This window comes from Oreochromis aureus, linkage group 11 (genome assembly GCF_013358895.1).
Source record: "Oreochromis aureus strain Israel breed Guangdong linkage group 11, ZZ_aureus, whole genome shotgun sequence".
In the NCBI taxonomy this organism is placed as follows: domain Eukaryota; kingdom Metazoa; phylum Chordata; class Actinopteri; order Cichliformes; family Cichlidae; genus Oreochromis; species Oreochromis aureus.
This window is the reverse complement of record NC_052952.1, coordinates 22,349,217-22,368,110: the sequence shown is the minus strand read 5'-3', so window position 1 is coordinate 22,368,110 and position 18,894 is coordinate 22,349,217. Positions and strand designations below refer to the sequence as shown.

At 41.3% G+C, this 18,894-nt stretch overlaps 2 protein-coding genes across 11 annotated transcripts in view; one reads left to right on the top strand and one right to left on the bottom strand.

The window, feature by feature from the left end:
• Positions 1 to 11,980, top strand: part of epn1a (epsin 1a) — a 16,100-nt gene extending 4,120 nt beyond the window's left edge. For 5 of the 10 annotated variants that reach the window (XM_031744311.2, XM_031744308.2, XM_031744310.2 and 2 more), the window contains 12 exons: positions 852 to 1,012; positions 1,260 to 1,361; positions 1,735 to 1,893; positions 3,203 to 3,331; positions 3,675 to 3,795; positions 3,908 to 4,065; positions 4,232 to 4,303; positions 5,509 to 5,592; positions 6,831 to 7,110; positions 7,738 to 7,902; positions 8,133 to 8,375; positions 9,949 to 11,980. In XM_031744311.2, coding sequence (XP_031600171.1) covers positions 1,293 to 1,361; positions 1,735 to 1,893; positions 3,203 to 3,331; positions 3,675 to 3,795; positions 3,908 to 4,065; positions 4,232 to 4,303; positions 5,509 to 5,592; positions 6,831 to 7,110; positions 7,738 to 7,902; positions 8,133 to 8,375; positions 9,949 to 10,421 — 1,953 coding nt within the window. In that variant the 5' untranslated portion in view covers positions 852 to 1,012; positions 1,260 to 1,292 and the 3' untranslated portion in view covers positions 10,422 to 11,980. The remainder of the gene's footprint in view (positions 1 to 851; positions 1,013 to 1,259; positions 1,362 to 1,734; positions 1,894 to 3,202; positions 3,332 to 3,674; positions 3,796 to 3,907; positions 4,066 to 4,231; positions 4,304 to 5,508; positions 5,593 to 6,830; positions 7,111 to 7,737; positions 7,903 to 8,132; positions 8,376 to 9,948) is intronic. The other 5 variants (XM_031744314.2, XM_031744313.2, XM_039620202.1 and 2 more) reach the window with 2 other exon arrangements.
• A 1,215-nt stretch (positions 11,981 to 13,195) lies between these two features.
• Positions 13,196 to 18,871, bottom strand: foxj2 (forkhead box J2). Its single transcript, XM_031744339.2, has 10 exons — positions 18,509 to 18,871; positions 17,829 to 18,195; positions 17,642 to 17,716; positions 17,454 to 17,546; positions 16,695 to 16,853; positions 16,104 to 16,605; positions 15,853 to 16,014; positions 15,659 to 15,760; positions 14,172 to 14,501; positions 13,196 to 13,851 (listed from the first exon to the last, which is right to left on the bottom strand). The coding sequence occupies exons 2-10, from the start codon at positions 18,153 to 18,155 to the stop codon at positions 13,739 to 13,741; spliced, it is 1,863 nt and encodes a 620-aa protein (XP_031600199.1). The 5' UTR covers positions 18,156 to 18,195; positions 18,509 to 18,871; the 3' UTR covers positions 13,196 to 13,738.
• Between the last annotated feature and the right edge of the window lie 23 nt (positions 18,872 to 18,894).

Sequence of the window (18,894 nt, the reverse complement as noted above, 5' to 3'; positions counted from 1 at the left end):
GTGTAATGATTAGAGTACCTGGAGTTAAGTAAACTGAACCCTTCTAAAATATTTATCTTAGTGCTACTCTTGTATAGTTTTACCCTGGTGTGAAGCTGGAAGTTGCCTAGATGTTTAGTTGTGAAAACTAAATTATTGACTTTGTTAAGGAATCAAGGTTGAGAAGCCAAATTGTTTGCCATCTTTTTCTGTAAAAACTCATCCAGTTAAATTCACTGCTACAGTTTAGGTCTCTGTCAGGAATTTATTTTGTTTTCATTCACACTTTCTTGCTCTTTTTATTGATTGATTTTATGTTTTGCTTCTATTTTTAACTTTAAGCAGAGATACACAGATTATAACAGCTTTTTTTGGGGGTGGGGGGGGCAGCTAAAAGATGTAATTTAACATTGTCAGTAAACTGTATTTATCAGTTTGGCCTGGGGTAAATTTTCAAAGAATATGTAAAGAAGAGAAAACAGACTTTAAAACTCACTGAATAATTATTTATAGTGTAGATTGTAATATTACTCTTCACTTGACAAGTAAATAAAAAGACAAAAAATATCTCCATTGGCTTTCAGTCAGATGGTCATATTTAAAATGACTGCATTCCTATTTTTAAACTGTTCACTCTAATAAGAGATAAAGCTTTTAACTGATAAGTTGTATCTCTGTGAAGCATGTGTGGATCAGCAACAGATCATGTGATATTTGTTGCTGAATATCTCCTTTGTCCTTTTGTTTTTTAAAATTTTTATTAATGGTTACTTTAGATTTAGTCACAGATTCAGTTTCAGCCTGCTTGTTGTGCTGTAGCAGAAGTATCCAAGTCACAATGCATTTACATTAATCTCAATCCTGCTCCCTAGTTTTCATCCCCCTTAGTCCGCGGTTTTGGGACCCAATGTTGCCACGGGAAGAAACAGACAAACCGTGACAAAGCACTCCATGAATGAGTTGCAGCCAAGATAGAGGAACGGCAATATAGCAAGAGGAGAGACCCTTTTCCTGCATCAGTCTTGTGTAACAGGTGCGCACGATGTTGTCTTTATTTCTCGTTTGATGCTGATTTGGGTTACCAGTGCCATCTTCCACTCACTGATTGTAGACTCTTGTATACGCACACTTCCTCACGAGTATTTCAAGTGTTCATCGTCTTTCTTGCTGGATGTTTTATTGGTTGTAAGTCTTGTTGATTTGTGTGCCCTGGAAATAAACATGTTATTTGTATTGTATTAACTATACTTTATATTTCTTCTTGCCCATCTGCTGTTCAGCTTTCAACAGAGCTCGGTGGCCAGACCGTTGCCATGTCGACCTCATCGCTACGGCGACAAGTAAAGAACATCGTCCACAACTATTCAGAGGCTGAAATCAAGGTTGTATCTCTTGGCTTCTTAGCTGGCTTTTCTTCTTCTGTTTCTTTTTCTGCACACATTCCCATTTTGTATCTAGGACTTAAGTGTAACAAATGCATCTCTGCCACACAGATGAGATTATGCGGCTTCTGATAATCTAATATTTCTTTGGAGAACCTCCTCACTCTTCCCCTTGTTATGTAGAGAATGAGCTAATCTAATCATATCGTACCCATTCATTATTCTCTGCAGCTTGTGATCTGATTGAATTTATTTTGTTACTCAGAACACTGTGCACCAAGATGTCACAAAGTAATGTCTGAAATAATTCCCATCTCAGTCGGTTTGAGTGGAATAATTAATGGTTAACCCTCTTGTGTGTTTTTGTGTCCAGGTAAGGGAGGCGACGTCTAATGACCCATGGGGCCCCAGCAGTTCCCTTATGTCAGAGATCGCCGATCTTACCTACAATGTCGTGGCCTTCTCGGAAATCATGAGTATGGTGTGGAAGCGCCTCAATGACCATGGCAAGAATTGGAGACATGTGTACAAGGTTTGTGAGTGCAGAAGTAAAGTTGGGAATAACAATACAGATTAAACTCAAGATAGTAAACACCATGGGAAAACTCCAAAACACAGCATATTATTGTCATTATTTCATCCAAAGGAAATAAACCATGCTACTTTAATTGTAGGTATTGAAAAGTCAGTTGTTTAGAACAGTTCATCAGATATCTGCTTTAATAAAAAGGTGAACCTGGGACCCTGGAGTGTGCAAGCTGTTAAATTTTTCTGCATATTTCTGTCTTTTTGCTTAACTGAGAGACCCAGAGGATCCAAATGTTCCTTCAAGCATTATTTTCAAACTAGTCTCATGGCATTTACACACACAGAGCACCACTGTGACTATTGGTCGACATAGCATTTATCCCATCCCTCCTTCATTTGGTGATTGGGTGCCTTCCTAAAAGCTGACAATGGCGAACACAGTCTTTTTGAAATGTGTAAAGATATGGCACAACTTGTACAGACCTTTGGAATGAAAGTGGCTCAATTATAGCAAAAATCATAATCGCATTGTATTCAACAGTAAGATTACAATTAACTTTTGGTTATGGAAAAATAGACTGACTAAACGTAAAAGAAAAATGATGTCTTTTATGCAAGTGTATTTCCATAAACTTTAATTCAACTGAAAAACTAAATAAACAAATAAATATGAACCAAACTAAATCATCTGCCTGGCTGGAAGAAGAGGTTACAGTAAAGGAAAGGAATATCCAAAACAGAGTGCAGCATAATAATCTTTCTATCTGAATCAGCTCGTGTTAAAAATTCCTGGAAACCAAAATTAAGATTCACCTAATTGCACAGCTGTAGTCTTTAAAAAACAGCGTGGTAGACACATCACGCTTAGGTGTTTTTTAGTTTCAGTGTCTGCAAGTGCGCTGCTTGGGTCCAAGCAACATAAAGTCTCCCATCAGACATTTAGCTTGAAGCTGTGTAGACGTCAACACGTCTGCCTCTTTTTTTTTTTCTTTTTTTTTTATGATCGCCCACATTTGTTTACAGGACATTACCAAACAGTGCTCTACCTATGCACCCTTTAAAGAAAGTTTTCCAGGAATAACTACTACTCCGCAGTGTCTGCAACAGAGGATAATTGCCACCTAAAAGGTTGTGGGGCTTTGGATGGAAATCCATGGAGTAGTTATGTCTGTAGTACAGAGATGGTCAGTAATTATGTGTGGGATTAAAAACCGAAAGCTGAAATATTTGTTTTTATTTTTGTGTGTTAGAGGTTTCTTTTACTTTGGGGATTTTTGTGTTTGAATATTTACAGCTCTCTCCATTTTCTCAAGGCTATGACTCTTATGGAGTACCTGATCAAAACGGGTTCAGAACGTGTTGCCCAGCAGTGCCGAGAGAACATTTACGCAGTCCAGACCCTCAAGGATTTCCAGTACATAGACAGAGATGGCAAAGACCAGGTACACAGACACACCCATGCCTTCAAAGCTGAATAGAAAGGTGAAGTCAGTGGTGATTAAAGTCCACATTTGTGGAATGCAGGCGCACACTGTAAAATGTCCTTGACTAAACTACAAGCGGCATGTTTGACTAGGTGTCTCTGACCTGTTGTGCAACCACACAAAGCCAGCCATAAAAGTTTTATTGGTTGTTGATAAATGAGCTTTGCTTGAGTTAAAACATTTTCTTTTAAAACAATACAGTTTGCCGTATAAGTAACTGCTTTTATAATTGATTTTGTAAATAAATGTATCTGTTTTATGTGATGTGTAAAATTAACAGTGGTTTGCTTTGTTTTTCCAGGGTGTGAATGTTCGAGAGAAAGCCAAACAGTTGGTGACGCTGTTAAAAGATGAAGAGAGACTAAGAGAAGAGAGGATCCACGCCCTGAAAACCAAAGAGAAGATGGCACAGACCTCCAGTGGTGAGACACCTACTCTAAATAGTTAACAGACTGATCCAGTGGTCACAGTTGCAGTATTACAGTATTTATAAGAGGGTTTGGTCCCTTCTGTGCATATTTATCTCCACTTTAGCCTCCTCAGCCCCCTCTGCACCCAGCCTGGGGGGCAGCCTGTCGCTGGGTTCACACTCTGGGGGTGCTGATAGTGAGCAGGCTTGGCCACAGAGCTCTGGAGAAGAAGATCTGCAGCTCCAGCTGGCTTTGGCTATGAGTAAAGAAGAGGCAGAGCAGGTAACACCAAGTAGACCTGTTGAGCTAAGCTTACTGGTCCTTTACTTCAGATAAGTTTGCAGTCAGTCTAATGTACACGTCACTTATGTACACAAAGGCTTTACAAATATTGTACATGCAGCACACCTAGCTTTGCTCTCACCATTTAACCCCTGAACTCCCCCAGAATAGCACGGACCCTCTGGAGGATGCAGAGCTCCGCTATGCACTCACACTCAGCAAAGAGATTCACCAACAGGTCAGGGGCAGAGAGTGTGTCCAGCTGGCTGGAGAAGCCAGTCATCAACTATCTGTCTTTCTGTCAAATGGAATTTCTCAAGCAAATGTCAAGTATTGATCGATCAAGAAAAAATGAATTAATGCTCGTATTTGCAGTAATCCTGTTACAGTAATTCAGTTTAAAAAGTCGCATCCTAAGAGGCGCTTTTCAGAACCTCATCAAGATGTGTTAAAACTGCAAGAAAAACGTGCACCTAACAAATTGATCATCTGCCATCTAGAATTTGCATGTCATTGGCAAATATTTACCATAATTTATTAAATTTAACAATGAGTGGCTTGCAAGTATTGATTATTCTTTCTTTCTCATTGCCGTCTCTGATAGCATGCACTTAACCCTAGTCTTGATTTGAAGCATTTTTTCCTAACCTCTAACACCCTCCTCCTGCTGTTGTAACTTCCTGTTTCTTTGTTTACTGAGTGCTAACCTTGTTTGCCTGCGTCAAGTGTTTGCAGTCCTACACCTACTGTAAAACTAGATTAGTTTAGCCTTTCAGACTTAATGTTAATGTTGCTTACAGGCATTAAAGACAGCCTGTTGTCTCACAGATAAGTCTGTGTTATGCTGTCAGTCCTCAGTGAAATGTGTTAGAATACAGGTGGCAATAGGCAAGATCTTAAGTTGATGTTCAAGATCTTCATCTGAGCTGAAATTAATTAATTGTTATTGATTTCATATAAAGGGCTGTCTATTTCTACTTCAAAGGTTTTGTTCTTCAGGTGATAAAGAAGCTCTGCTGTGCTCGGCTACCAAACTGATACCATTGTTGGTGCAGGCAGTTAAAACCCACACAGCAGTTGGAATATTCACCATGGCAGCATTTGATAGGAAACAAACGAACCACAGCTGCTTTTGCATCTGTACCTTCCCTCTCAGGAGCCGTTTTGCCTACCCATGTCTAAGACATCTTCCTGCCACCGTCTTCAGTTTTAGGAAGCCGCGTGACAGCGCTTGTAATCTAAACTGTGTTAAGCCCTGTTAAAATTACAAGCTCTTCACACACATTGTGTGAACAGCCTTATCTTTTGCCTTTAAATCATGATTAAAGGTTAGGGTTTCCTCCTTTGCTCATACTGACCTTCAGTGTGGATTTAATGAATCTGTGCCTGTGGTGCATTTTTGGAGTTTGCTGATGGATATAATTGTGTGTTTGTGATTGGCAGGAGGAGCGGCTGCGCAGAGGTGATGACCTGAGACTGCAGATGGCCATTGAGGAGAGCAAGAGGGAGAAACCAAAACCAGAGGAGGTGGGTGTTTTTGTTTTATTTTAATGAATATAGATAAGCTGGATTGGATCATCTGCTTTACTTGGGTGTGTGTGTGTGTGTGTGTGTGTGTGTGTCTCCATGAGTAAATTCAGCTTTGTTAGCTGTGTGTCTGATTAACAAAGTGTGACTTGACTTGAAGTGAAAACTTTCAGATACTAAAATTGTTGGTGAAATACAGATGGACTGTTCAGCTTTTTAAAAAAAAAAGAAAGAAAAAAAAGCAGATGGTACGTGAAAGCATTATCAGGTGTCTTATTTGACTTAATGTGTAAGCAGTGTTGCTAAGGATTGAAATTTGCATGAAGCTTGGAAACACACAATGTTTTCACTGTACTGGGGGGACACATCGTGCTCCATAAAATGCACAATGCGTAGATTTTATCATAATTGATGCAATAATCCGCTCGTTTGTAAGAAAGCTTTCAGTCCAGAGCTACTCCTCAGTGTTACACAACCTTTCAGGTCTTTCAAGTGTCAGAGCTTTAGACACATTAATCATTGTCTGAAATGTGAGATACCTCTGTGCTTTCATTCAGTTTTTTTTTTCCTCTTCTACAGTAATAAAAATGAGTTCAGCCTTTGCCTGAATTTTCCACCAAAAAGGCATCTTTGTTGAGACTGCAGATGGCCTTCAAAGCATAACTAACAGCTATTATTATTTTTAAATCATTTTCTGCTTTATCAGAACAGTATTATCTAACCTCACAATATGATCTGAGGTTATAGTCCCCTGATCCTTGGTTCAAACAAGCCAACATTTGAGATTATCCAAATTTTATTCATGTAAAATAGTCGCTTAAAAAGACCAAACACGCATAAGAAAAATGGAAGCCTCTCCAAAAACAAAGGAGAGGAAGAAGGCCTTGAACCGCCCCCACAGTGAGCAGTTTGGTTAAGGCTTACTTCCCTAAACTATTTGGAAAACTAAACTTTTGAAACAAACACTGAAATCAGGACTTTCATTTAAGTCTCAACTCAGTTAATAAATAAAAATGTGCAAAAAGCAGCAAAGGAAAAGTTGGTGCTGATAGAGGAGAGATGCCAACACTTCTCCTTCTCTGGTTTTACATCTCATCAGCACTATTGATGAATGCCAGAGAGAGAGAACAGGCTAATAAGATTGATAGAAAATGATAAATGTGCCAGCATAGCGAAGCGTACGTAATGGTGTCCATCAGCTGTGCGAGCATTAATTCATTAAATGTTCTCTTGTACAGAGCGCTCTGATGGAGCTGAGTGCTGTGGACCCCTGGGGCACCCCTGCTGCTCCTGTCGTGAGCTCTGCCGGGCCCTCACCTCTACCCACAGTTTCTGCCTCTGCCGCCTCGGGCCCATGGGGCACAGCCACCACAGATCCATGGGGGGTAGCATCACCCACATCCCCTACAAGCTCTGATCCTTGGGGTGGGGGAGCTCCGCCCACCATAGCTGCTCCTCCAGATCCCTGGGGTGAATCATCCAACAAAGTTAACAACGTCGACCCCTGGGGAAGCTCAGGTAAGGATCTTCGACCCGTGGTCATGTTTGACCTCTGTTGGCAGTCAGGTGGGTGGGACTGTACTCGTTGCTGGTGATTAAAACAGAACCTTGTCTCTGTCTGTGGGTGAAAGAGGATGTGCAGACTTTTTCTCCCCTTCATGCCACGGTTGCATTTCCCCTCATACATGTCACCATGCTGTCATAGCTGATCTTTTCATCCGTCTATACATGCTTTCTGTTTGTAATGAAGAAAGCAAGCATGCCATTCTCCCTCCGTGTCTAAACCAGGAATTTTTATCCTCTTGTTTTCACTCAGGACTGCCTGTGGCTGTGTCTCAACCAGAGCTTTCTCTTCTCTTGCCCTCTGTATGCCTTTTTTAGTTATTTATTTATTTTTTTAAATGTATAAGGTTGCTTCTTATCTCTCCTTTACCTCCGATAAGTTTCAGATTAGCTTTAGGAGTAAGTAATGTGGCTTTCAGTTGCATCAGCCCTCCTGGAAAGTTAACAATGGAGAGGTTGAGGAGAGAGAAACACCACTGTTGGTGCCCAGCCCAGCTTCCTGTCCCCTCCTTATTGTGAGTTGTACCTGTAAGGTGTTGTGTTAACCCTCCCCTCCCTTGCGTGTCCTTCCCTCCCCTGTAGCTGTGACCCCCCCAAGTGCTGACCCCTGGGGTCCTCCATTGCCTCCCAGCACTTCCTCCTCGGGGGGGCCAGTAGACCCCTGGGCAAAGGACGGGCCTGTCCCTGCCTCTGACCCTATCACCTCCGACATCTGGAGTGGCTCCGCCAAACACACTAACGGCACAGGTACATTCACACTTAAAACTACATGAACTCTCACATGCTCAGGTTCTGGCACAAATTTGTAAACAGGTTTACATATTTTGCACACAAATTTCCAAATGCATGCACTCAGCAGCTGTCCTGTCTAACATTTCATCCTCCTTTGTGTGAGTATCTACTCGGATATTGTTTTTTGCTGTTATGAGTGCGTTTGAGTCTGATTTACTCTTTCTGCTCCTCAATACCTCGCTTAGGAGATCCAGAGCAATTAGGATCTTCAGGAGCAGGCGCTGACAGCACAGGCTCACCGGTACCCTTTGACCTGTCCTCTCTTGGTTCTTCACTTCCTGTTCGGAAGACTCCCGAGTCCTTCCTGGGCCCCAACGCAGCACTGGTGGATCTCGATTCTCTCGTGCCGTCGAAACCCAAACCCAAACAGCCACCGCCTCCCTCCATCTCGTCCTCATCAGCACACAACCCCTTCCTTCAGAACACAGGTTAGTTACAGCTGAACTTCATGAGCTCGACGTTTTGTGTCCAGAAAGATGAATTTGTTCCCCCTGAATTTCTGTGACTCGTATTTAGGGAGAGCCTGGAATTTTCATGAATTTTTGTAAGCATTTATAGGAAAATGACTGACTTTAACATGAGCTATTTAAAACTGCTGTGTAATGGTGCTTTGAAACCTTTCAGGGCATACCTTTTACTGGGCCATGGAAACATTATTTGCAGACATTGAAAAAGGAAAAAAATCATTAAGTTAATAAATGACTCCAAAATATATATAACTTATTTGTTTAAATGTAAACTTAAAGTGCAAATGTTTGCGTATATTTTGACCTTTATTTTGTGGGGCTGAAACAAAATATGAGTATTTTATTTGAAAGATAAAAATGAATATAAAATATGCGTTTCAGGGAAATAAAAACAAAATGAAGATGTAAAATGATTATCACAGTGGTTTCTGATTAATGTGGTAGATCAGTTTACTGATTCAGCTCCAGCCTCTTCAGTTTTTTTTTTGTTTTTTTTTGCATTTTTCTCACTATTGCGTGCACATTTCACAATATCATAATATCTGATCAACACGCAGAACCCAGGCTGAAGTCCAAAATATTGTTTTGCTTTTTTATGTTTCCTAAAATTTTAAAACTTCTAGGTTAACATGGAGAAAACTTTCTCCATGACTTTATTCATTATTGTGATTTACAAATAACGTTTGTAGCATTTTCTGATTCAATAACAAGAAACCACTTCTTGATCACAATCCACACATCGTTACAGACTAAACACAGAAAATAATAACAAAGAACACAGGTCTTTCAGAATGAACTGCTCATTGGTTTCCATTTTAGAAATTGCAATGTAAAAAAATTAATTTCTTACAACATCTGTCATAAAAATGAAGACAAAATGCAACCCTTTTTATTGTATGTGCGTGCCATATTCACATTTAGTTTCTTAAATGCAAAAAATATATAATAATCTCAAATATTGTCAAAGATCACAGCCAAATAAATTAAGATATATATGTAATGTGAACTAAGCCATAAAAATTTACCTTTACTCTGTCTTCTTAGAGGCTGTTAATAATGTTATGATGGTATAGATATTAATTAAAATTAACAATAATTTAATGACCAAGCTAACAACCCTCAGTGGCTCAGAGTTTAATGGCTCATGTGCATATTTAATGGCTTATGAAAAAAAAATATTAATGTTATTTAAATGATAAAATGTTTCGTATCATTTCACTTTAAATCTGAAAAATGTTATGAAAGCCTTGTAATTAATATGCTCTAGTACACCCCATGCCCCCCTTTAGACTCACCCCTGTTTGCTGCAAGTTGTTCCTTCCATGTGAAATATGACAGCTGCCATCAGCCTTTAGAAAGCTGTATTTGTAATTTAACCATTCTGGTATCAGATTACGTTAACAGATTGTCTGCATGTTTTAAGCCTCCAGCTTCACATTAAACTGTGCCAATGTTAATAATAACATTAAATTAAAAATGTGTTAGCATATATCACAAAGTTCACTCATCTATGTACGTGTTTCTTCTGTCCCAGGTTCATCTCCTGCTACTGGCATGGCAGTGACTCCGGGCAGTACCATTTCCAGTAGGGGGGTTTCTCCAACACCTGCATCCTCCAACCCTTTTGGGGTGGCTCCTCCTATGACCTCCATCTCACCTCAGCCCTCCTCACTCGGCCTTAGTGGCCTCCGCACCAGTCCTGTGCCTCCCAATCCCATGCTGGGCATGGTGCAACCAGGAATGGGCATGGCGCCAATGAGTATGGGAATGGGGGCTCCGGGAATGGGAATGGGCCTGGGCATGATGCAGCCCAGCCCCATGGGCATGCCGTACAGCGGGCTCTCCCCAATGGCACCCCCAGGCTCAGGTCTGATGGGACCCGGAGTCGCACCACCTCCTCAGCTAATTTTGGGTGGGCCCACAGGACCAGGAGGGGTGATGAGTGCTGGAGGATCAGTGGGAGGTGGAGGAACGACGGGCACGAGCACCAACCCGTTTCTTCTTTGAGGAAGTGTCACCACTACTTGGCTCACCTTTCAGCCTCCTCTGTCATACCTGCTGCCCCCTTCAGTCACCCACCCCCCCACCAATGCAATTTGTGTCCAAAAAGAAAAATGTCTACATCTCTATATTTAAAGAAAACAAACAAAAAAAACTAAATCAAAAAAATGTTTCATCTTTTCCTTTTTGAAAGCATTATTTCATTTCAGAATAATTATTTCATTTATTTAGTCCTTTCATTTCACAGGTTATTTTACGGGTGGGAAATAGAGATCTATTTATTTTGTTTTAATTCAGTTCTGTTCTGTATCGTACTTCATGTGTTTGTTTTTGTTTTTCATTTTTGGTCCTTTCAGTCCTGTCTTGAAATGAAGGTAAGTCTGTGATACCTCGAGGCTTTTTCAGTAGTGTCTCTATTCTAACATTACTGCACTGGGAGAGAGGGAGGATGAGGAGACATAGCCACTAACAAACTGGACAGAGAAACTGTTGTACCTGCCTCTTCCTCTTCTCTCCCTCTAGGATGAAGACAAACACTGAATCACTGAAATGAAACGAGTGCATGAAGAGCTATTTTTAATGAACTGTAGACGAGATATGGGCTGAACAACTTGCATTAACATTTCAGGCACAATGTGGTCAAATTGTTTCACTTTTAATTTAATGGTAAATGTAATTTATTTTTTCCAACTTTTTGGGAACAAATAAACAAGGAGGGTCATGTGATGATGCCATCTAGATCAAATGCCTTTTTTTCTCCATTCTTCTTCTTCCTGGTTACTGTAGAAAACCTAAAAAGAGCTCTGAGATCTGTGATCCGATGGGGGGAGAGAGGGAGGGATGCTTGTTGAGAGTGTGTGTGTGTGTGTGTGTTTGCAGCAAAGTGCGAATGAGAACACAAATGCTCATTTGTGAGTGTGCAAGTACACAGTTGTGCAAATGTTCATGTCTGTGTATGTGTTTCAGTAACTGTCTCCATTTTTTTTTTTTTTTTTTTCTGTGTCCGATCTCATTTCAGTGACTCAGAAAGGAAGAAACCACATTGATTATTTTTGCTTTTGGAAGTTGTAATAATAAGATGTAATGTGGGGATTTCAAATGAGGTGTTATAAGGGTCACGTTTGTTTTTTTTTGTTTGTTTTTTTTCCCTGCCAATCATATTTCGCACTCTTCTTTTCATTAATTAAAAGCAGTTTTTCTTAATCACACATTTCATACGGGATTCCTGGCATGCAGGTGTCCCAGAGCAGCACTGTCCTTGTGTTTCATCCCCCTTTCCTTTGGAGAGGGACGGCAACCGATGCTTCTTTAAAAAAAAGAAACAAACAAAAAAAGACAATTACTTCAGCGAATGAAAGGAGATAAAACTGGGACTCGACAATATGCTTTTCATGCTGTTCTTTTAATTTAGTTTGATGAATTTATTGTTATTTTATATCAACAAGAAGAATATCTCTTTTATCGGGTAAGGTGGAATTTTGTGTGGTGTTGACTGTGAACATTCACATTTGAAAAGTAAAATGGAAAAAAATCAGAAGAAATTTATGAAATAAAACAAAAACACGAAATGTGTCTTTTGCTTTTTCGTTCTTCCAGTAATGTGACTGAAACAAATTGACTGGTGGATGTTTATATACAGCAGTGTGCAAAACTCTGGAGTCACACCTCGTTTCATTATTTGAGTAGGAAGATGGGAAATGATTAATTTATTGAAACATTGAAACATACAAAGAAATGCAGAATATAAGGCAAAAACTGAGTTTGTACAACAAGCTTGAAAGTGAATATTTGCTGTGACCACCTCTATTCTTCGACACAGTCTGAAATCTGTTACGGCGCATTCTTCTTAGTTCTTTAAATTTCTTTAAGTAGTCTTCAGGAATAGTTCTCCAGGCTTCTTGAAGGACATTCAAAGCTCTTGTTTGAATGTTGGTTGCCTTTTGTTCCATTCTCTGATCCCACACTGCTTTAGTAATATTGAGGTCCGGGCTCTGGGCAGGCCAATCCATGATTGACAGCGTTCCATTGGTTCCACTGGGTTTTTTTTTTTTTTCCATCCAGGTATGCTTTGAAAGCATATGTATCGTGTTTGGGATCAGTGTTATGTTGACATATAAAGATGCTTTCCAGTTTGTACTGCATGGTGAATCTAACATTTTGACAAGCTCTTAATACCAAGACTGCGATTCTGCCCCAAACAATGATGGCACCTCTACCGTGTTTTAAAGACAGCTGTAGACACTCGTTGTACCACTCTCCTAACGACCTCTGTTTATAATTGTATGTACCTCTTTATATATAATTGAAATGAAAGATTTGAAATGTGGGTTCATCACTCCGAAAGACCTGTTGCAACTAATTTTTAGTCCTATTCTTGTATAATTTGGTATACCATTTCTCTTCAGTAAGAATGGCTTCTTGGCAGCCTCCCCTCCACTGAGGCCATTTCAGCTGAGGCTTTTATTGAACAGGTGTCCAGGCTTCTTGGATGGATCAACTGAAGTCAGCTGTATCTCTGTGTCAGCTCTTTGCTGGATTTTCTCCTGGTTCTTAAGGATATGACTTTTAAATACCATCTGCTGCTGGAAGATTTTTTTTTTTTAGGCTCGCTACTTCCTTCTTTTGTCCAGTTTCCTTAGATTTCTTTAAGAACACATCATGCAGAGATATGGCAAGTTATCAGAAAATAGCTGTTACAGGCAGCAAGTAACAAAGAGCCTAAAGATGCAACTTAAATTGAGTTCTTTATAAGTTATATGTAGACCACACTGGTTCATCCCTTGAGTTTGGTGCCTTTTTAATGATTTAAAGGTCAGTGTTAAGTAGCTAAACCAAAAACAAACGAACAAAACATTTGTCTGAAAATAGTCAGGAACAAGGACTTAGCTAAAAATGAGTTATTAAAAGAAAGCCAATGTCCAAAGTAAAATGCTGAAAGACCTTCAGAAATCTTGGAGAACTATTGCTGAGGAGCACTTTTACAAAAGTCTGGCTCCTTGGAAGAAAAATATAAAGAGATGAGGTGAGGCTCAAGACTTTTACACAGTTCTGTATTTTACAATCCAATAGACACCAGCCTCCCAACTACCTACATAGGATATGCTAAACAAACAGTATTACAGCATATGAAATTTGAGTAATATTGAAAAAAGAACTATTTGAACCTCGGGGGGGTGGGGGGGCATTCAGTCATATGTGACAAACTCGATCCCAGACTTGCTGTCAGAGAAGCTTTAAACATGTACAACAGAGTGAGACAGCTTCTGCAAAGAATAGAGTATTTTCTCTAAAACATTTTGGGGTTTCCACACAGAACGAGAGGGTCAAACAATCAGAGAGTCCCAGTCAAAGTCGTCCTGGATCTCCTCACTGTTGCTGTGCAGATTCTTTAGTGGGGGACGCTGTCGTGGCGTCATCGGCTGAGGATGAATCCCAGCTGAGAAGGAAAAAAAAAAAGAGGACACATGGACTGAGTATATAACGAGAGGGAAGTGAGAGAATGTCAAATCATGTTTTTCTATCTAAACAACTTCTTTTAAACAGACAAAACCTGCTGTCCAGATTTATGACAATTTCTGTTCAATCTTAGGAGAAAAACTGTTTTTAATTCAGTGTTTCCATAAATAGCTCTCTTAGCACAAACATGTCATTGATCTGGAATATTATTCTAAAACAGGCTTGGGGAAAAATATGAACCCATCCTGTCTTATTTCATAAAAGTAAAGAAGAAAATGTGTTTTTAAGTCCAGGTCTCACCGGCTGTGCTTGCAGGCTGTGTTAGCTGTGGTCGCTGAAGACCTGGTCCCTGCATGGGCAGAGCCCGCCGCGGTGGCTGTGCACCATTGGCAGCTACTGGAGAGTAGGGAAGGGGTGAGGGCTGAGTGAGGCTGGAGAGGGTAGGGGGTGGGTTGAAGTTAAAGGCTGGTAAGGGTTGAGGGGCACCAGGGGTTACAGGGGAGTTATTCCCAGGGGTGATCATGCCTTTCTGAGTGAAGAAGCGGTTCAGAGAGTCACAGAGGGAAGTGAAGACCGCCGGGTCCAGAGCCCAGTCGCAGAGCTCTGCCTGTCTCATGCTCTGAACAAGGTCTGGAAATATAAAATGAAGCAGCAGATCAGAGCACGAAGGTCCAGTCTGTGGCTTTTTAAGAATAATATGAAACATCACAGGCCTTTCTTTACAAAATACAGCAAAGCTTTCACTGGATTGGATTGATTGTTTAGTGTGCATGATATGCTCGTCTAACTTCTAAAGGGTCAGGCCGCCCAAATGACAATAAAAACACTGGAGGAATATAGCTATTACAACTCTTATTTCTTGGCTTAATAATAACTTGCACACAGTCTGCAGACAGCCATTTTTCACAGCAACCATTTAACATGAAACAGCCTTTTAGTCACGTTGAGGTCTGACTGAACCTTGGTTCTTCATTCATAAGCTGCGTTGTCATGTTCTTTTTAGAGGGAAGAGTCTTTCTCCTGGCAGCTCTTCTAAACAAGCCATACTTGTTCAGTGTTTTTCAGATTTTACAGCCGTGAACTTTAACATTTAACATCCTGAGGCCTGTAGAGCCTGAGATGTAGTTCTCAGAGTTCTTGAGTCTTCCCCCTGGGGGGGGGATTTGCTGGGACGTCGACTTCTTGGAAGTTTGTGAGATTGTCTGAATGATTCAGACAAACAAAATTCCAAAATGTTTGATTACGATCAGTTAATCAAGTGCATTTGATTAAAAGTGTAGGGATGATATTTATCCTATGGAAGTTATTAATGTGTACATTGTTTTTCCGAGGACTCTATCCACTCTTTTGTCTTCCCGCCAATGCACATAGCACAGAAATTTCATGTCAAATGGTCGCAGTGAAAGAGGACTGTAATTTAGGGCATTAATTACTTTTACTAATCAGCTGATCATTTGTGAAAAATTGCCTAATCTCCTTTTTACAGGCCGTGATGAAATCTTCTAACTGCTCACTTTATGTGGCCATCAGTCCAAAATACAAAACGAAATACTTCAGTGTTATATGTGACAAAGATAAAGGTGAAACCAGAAAAGACAAAATAAATCATAATAATAATTAAATTAAATGATGAATTAATGATCAAAATGACTCACAGCTGAATTCCAATCACTCTATTAACTGGCTGATTAAACATTTTTACCCCTGTCCTCACGACTCTAAACTTCACAGACCTATGAACCCTGATGATGGTTTAATGTGCCTATTTAAACAAGAACAAAACAGACCTGGGTGACCAGTGAGGTCTATGTTTGCCCAGTCTAAGTTGCTGGCAATGCGGACACTCTCCTTCAGAGAATCGGGGTTACTGAACCAGTCAGCCGGCACCGCTATAAGTGGAAGGCAAGAAGGCAACTTTAGAAGCATTGAACTTTTATACAGTTTATGCATTTCTGGTTTGAGAAAGTCACATGAGACTTACTTAATTGTGAAATGCGCTCAGTCTCGGCAGGATGTGCAGCTGGTGCAGCCGATGCAGGTGGTGCAATTTGTGCGGATGCAGGATGGGGGGACATGGGTAGCAGAGTTGGAGTGTGAAGTGGGGTAGTGTCATTATTTGGGATCGCCAGAGGAACTATATCCGCTGGAAAGAAAAGAAGCAATTCCTTCAATCCATCTATGCAGAATCTAAACTGTACAGAGTCAAAACACAGATGCACACATGCCACTTACACTGCGAGCCTCCCCTCTCGCGCACTGTCCTGAACAGAGACTTGAAAGACGCATACAGATCAGGTAAGTTGAGCTCGTCGAAGGTGAAGCGCAGCAAGGGATCAGTAGGGGGGTTTACTGAAACGACGGGAGGGGCGACGGCTGATGATAGGACGGTCAGTTCGGATGAGTGATTGGGTCCCGAGACGGTGCAAATGGGAACAGCTGTCAGATCAGGCGCGCAGGAGAAAGCGGGAACAGACACGGGGTCTGAAGTCACAGGAAAAGACAGCGCAGCGTCAGAGAAGGAGGGAGCAGCTGGAGACGCTGTAGACATGTTGGCAGGAGCCAGAGGTGTAGTAGAAGCAGGGGAGATGGAGAAAGTGGGGCCAGGTGGGTGTGAAGGTGGGAAAGAAGTGATGGATGACATAGGGGCTGCAGGTGGGAGCACCGCTGATGGCGAGACGGATGGATGAGGGACAGGGAGACTGGAGACAGAGGTGGGCATGTAGGGAGATGGTTGCTGTAAAGATAAGAATAAGGTGTTATGGAGAGCAGGGTGATGTTTAATTAAAAGTAAACCTTATAAAAGTAGTGAGAAAGTGACTGTACTTTGCATGGGGGAGGAGAGAGGGAGGCAGACTGGGGTGACTGCTGCTGGATGGCTCCGAGTGACTCTGAGTTAAAGAACTGTTGGTCTGTGTGGGAAGCTGATTGAGGCTGATGAGGAGAGAGCCCTGTCTCTGATTTTAGTTCCTGCAGTTGAGGAACCTGTAACAGCACAGTATAAATACTTTCAACAGCAACAAAAAAAAAGTTGTCAATATCCTGCAGGCTAATATATACAGTAAATATTAAATAAGACTGAGCATCTCCACTACAGCCAAAAATTCCCTCCTTTCAAAAAAACCTCCCTTTTAGCTCTCAGCTTTTATCAAAAAGGAAAGTTTTCAGTCTAATCTTAAAACTAGAGATGCTGTCTGTCTCCTAAATCTAAACTGGGAGTTGGTTCCACTGGGGAGGGGCCCGGCAGCTGAAGGCTCTGCCTCTCATTTTACCTTTAAAGACTCGGGGAAGCACAGGTGAGCCTGCCTTATTGGGCTAATTTCATTGGTACACTTCCTTTCATAGGACGTAGCCATACCAAAACTGTTATCTTAGTCCATCTTAATGTTCTCACACATTGCAAATAATGGCATAATTAGAAAAATGTGGCAGTTTTAATAATCTGCCACATGCTTGAGGTTTGGTTAAGAGTTTTAAGCATTAATTAATTTACATCTGTGTTTGCACTTTATGTGGTCTCATTAAACCTCTATGTATTTGACAGCTGGACAATAAAGGTTTGTCACAAAAAAAACAAAAACATACATCCTCTCTCTCCTCGTCCTCTTCAGGATAGGGACGTTTAGGTGCCCTCACTTGATGTCCGTCCGAAGGTCCATCCATTGTCCAATAGGAACCCTGGAAAGACACCACAGGTTTGTGAACTCATGCTCTTTTAAATAGTCATCAATCTCATATGATGAAAACTCCAAAAGTAGGTAGAAGTAACTCACCTTGCCAGGGTCGTTCTGCGGTCGAGGAACTTTCCTGAAGCATTTATTAAGGGACAGATTGTGTCGAATGGAATTCTGTAGGGAATGACATGTGTCAGGAACGTCCAGTAAAGTAGATGTTACACTGACTACACTTTAGTGACATATTATTACTGCTCGCCCACACTGATAATATGCTATAGCTTACTTTCCATCCGCGGCCCGCCCGGCTGTAGTAGGGGAAAGTGTCACTGATCCAGGTGTAAATGTCATTTAAACTCAGTTTCCTCTCAGGTGCAGCGGCTATTGCCATGGCGATCAGAGTGGCATAGCTGTGAGGGGGTTTCCCTTTACAGTTAGAAGGGGAGGGGTCCGGCACTGAGGGTAGAAAGTCTCCTTTCTCCCTCCCTCTGTCTTTTTTCTTGTCCTTCTCCCCTCCTCCTCCTCCTCTCTCTTTCCCAGAGCGCAGACTGCTGATTCCCAGTTGGGGCAACCAGTCAATACTGGTAAGACTGGAGTCCAAGTCAGAGGACATTTTTCAGTTTTAGTTTGTTTTTTTTTTCTCCGTCCAGGGTCTGAAGGATCAGAAGAGAAAGTACTGGATCAGCACGTCTTTTTACTTTTTGTTTACTCTGACTATAGTAGGCAGTCAAAACACTGAGCACTCCCACAGAGGATTTCCCTCTGCCTGTAACTGTGTCAGCCGTCCTGTTCCTGTACTTCCCAACTAGCGTCTATTACACACCAGTAAGTTCAGACAGAAGACACTTTGTGCTGCTCGGGAAACTTTCCACTCACAAGCAAAGCCATAGCATGACTATAGGTGCATATACGTGTGCCAATTCCAACTACTTGTTACTTTCTGAGAAGGAAGAGTGACTTGCTTACCTCTCTATGGTCACTCGAGGCCCAAGGCCTTCACAAGTGTGGCTTATGTTGTCATCAGCTGTGCACAGCTGCTAACAAACTGCTGTCCGTCCTCTCCTTCAGGTCTCTCTCCTCAGCATGTCGGTCCCCGCAGGGCTGCAGTCATACCTTCGGCTAGTGAAAGTTTGTGTAACTTTGGAGAAATATACACAAAAAAAAACTTATCCGACAGCTTCCTTTTTCTCTCCCTCCCTCTCTCTGCTTCCCCTCCCTTTCTGGTTTACCAGAATGACGTCACTCACTCCTCCTCCTGCGTGATATCACTCTATGCACCGCCTCTGGGAGCTGGTTCCACCTCTTTACTCTTTCACCAGCCTTTTCTCTGCCTGTCAGGTTCTGGTTACAGA

Bases quoted from the DNA above. Each gene is read 5' to 3' on its own strand.
- foxj2 (XM_031744339.2), bottom strand. From the start codon at position 18,155: ATGTCCTCTGACTTGGACTCCAGTCTTACCAGTATTGACTGGTTGCCC. The intron at 17,717-17,828 runs GTAAGCTATAGC...CATTCCCTACAG, and splicing joins GGGCGGGCCGCGGATGGAAA to AATTCCATTCGACACAATCT. The intron at 14,502-15,658 runs GTCTGTTTTGTT...TTATATTTCCAG, and splicing joins AGACCTCACTGGTCACCCAG to ACCTTGTTCAGAGCATGAGA.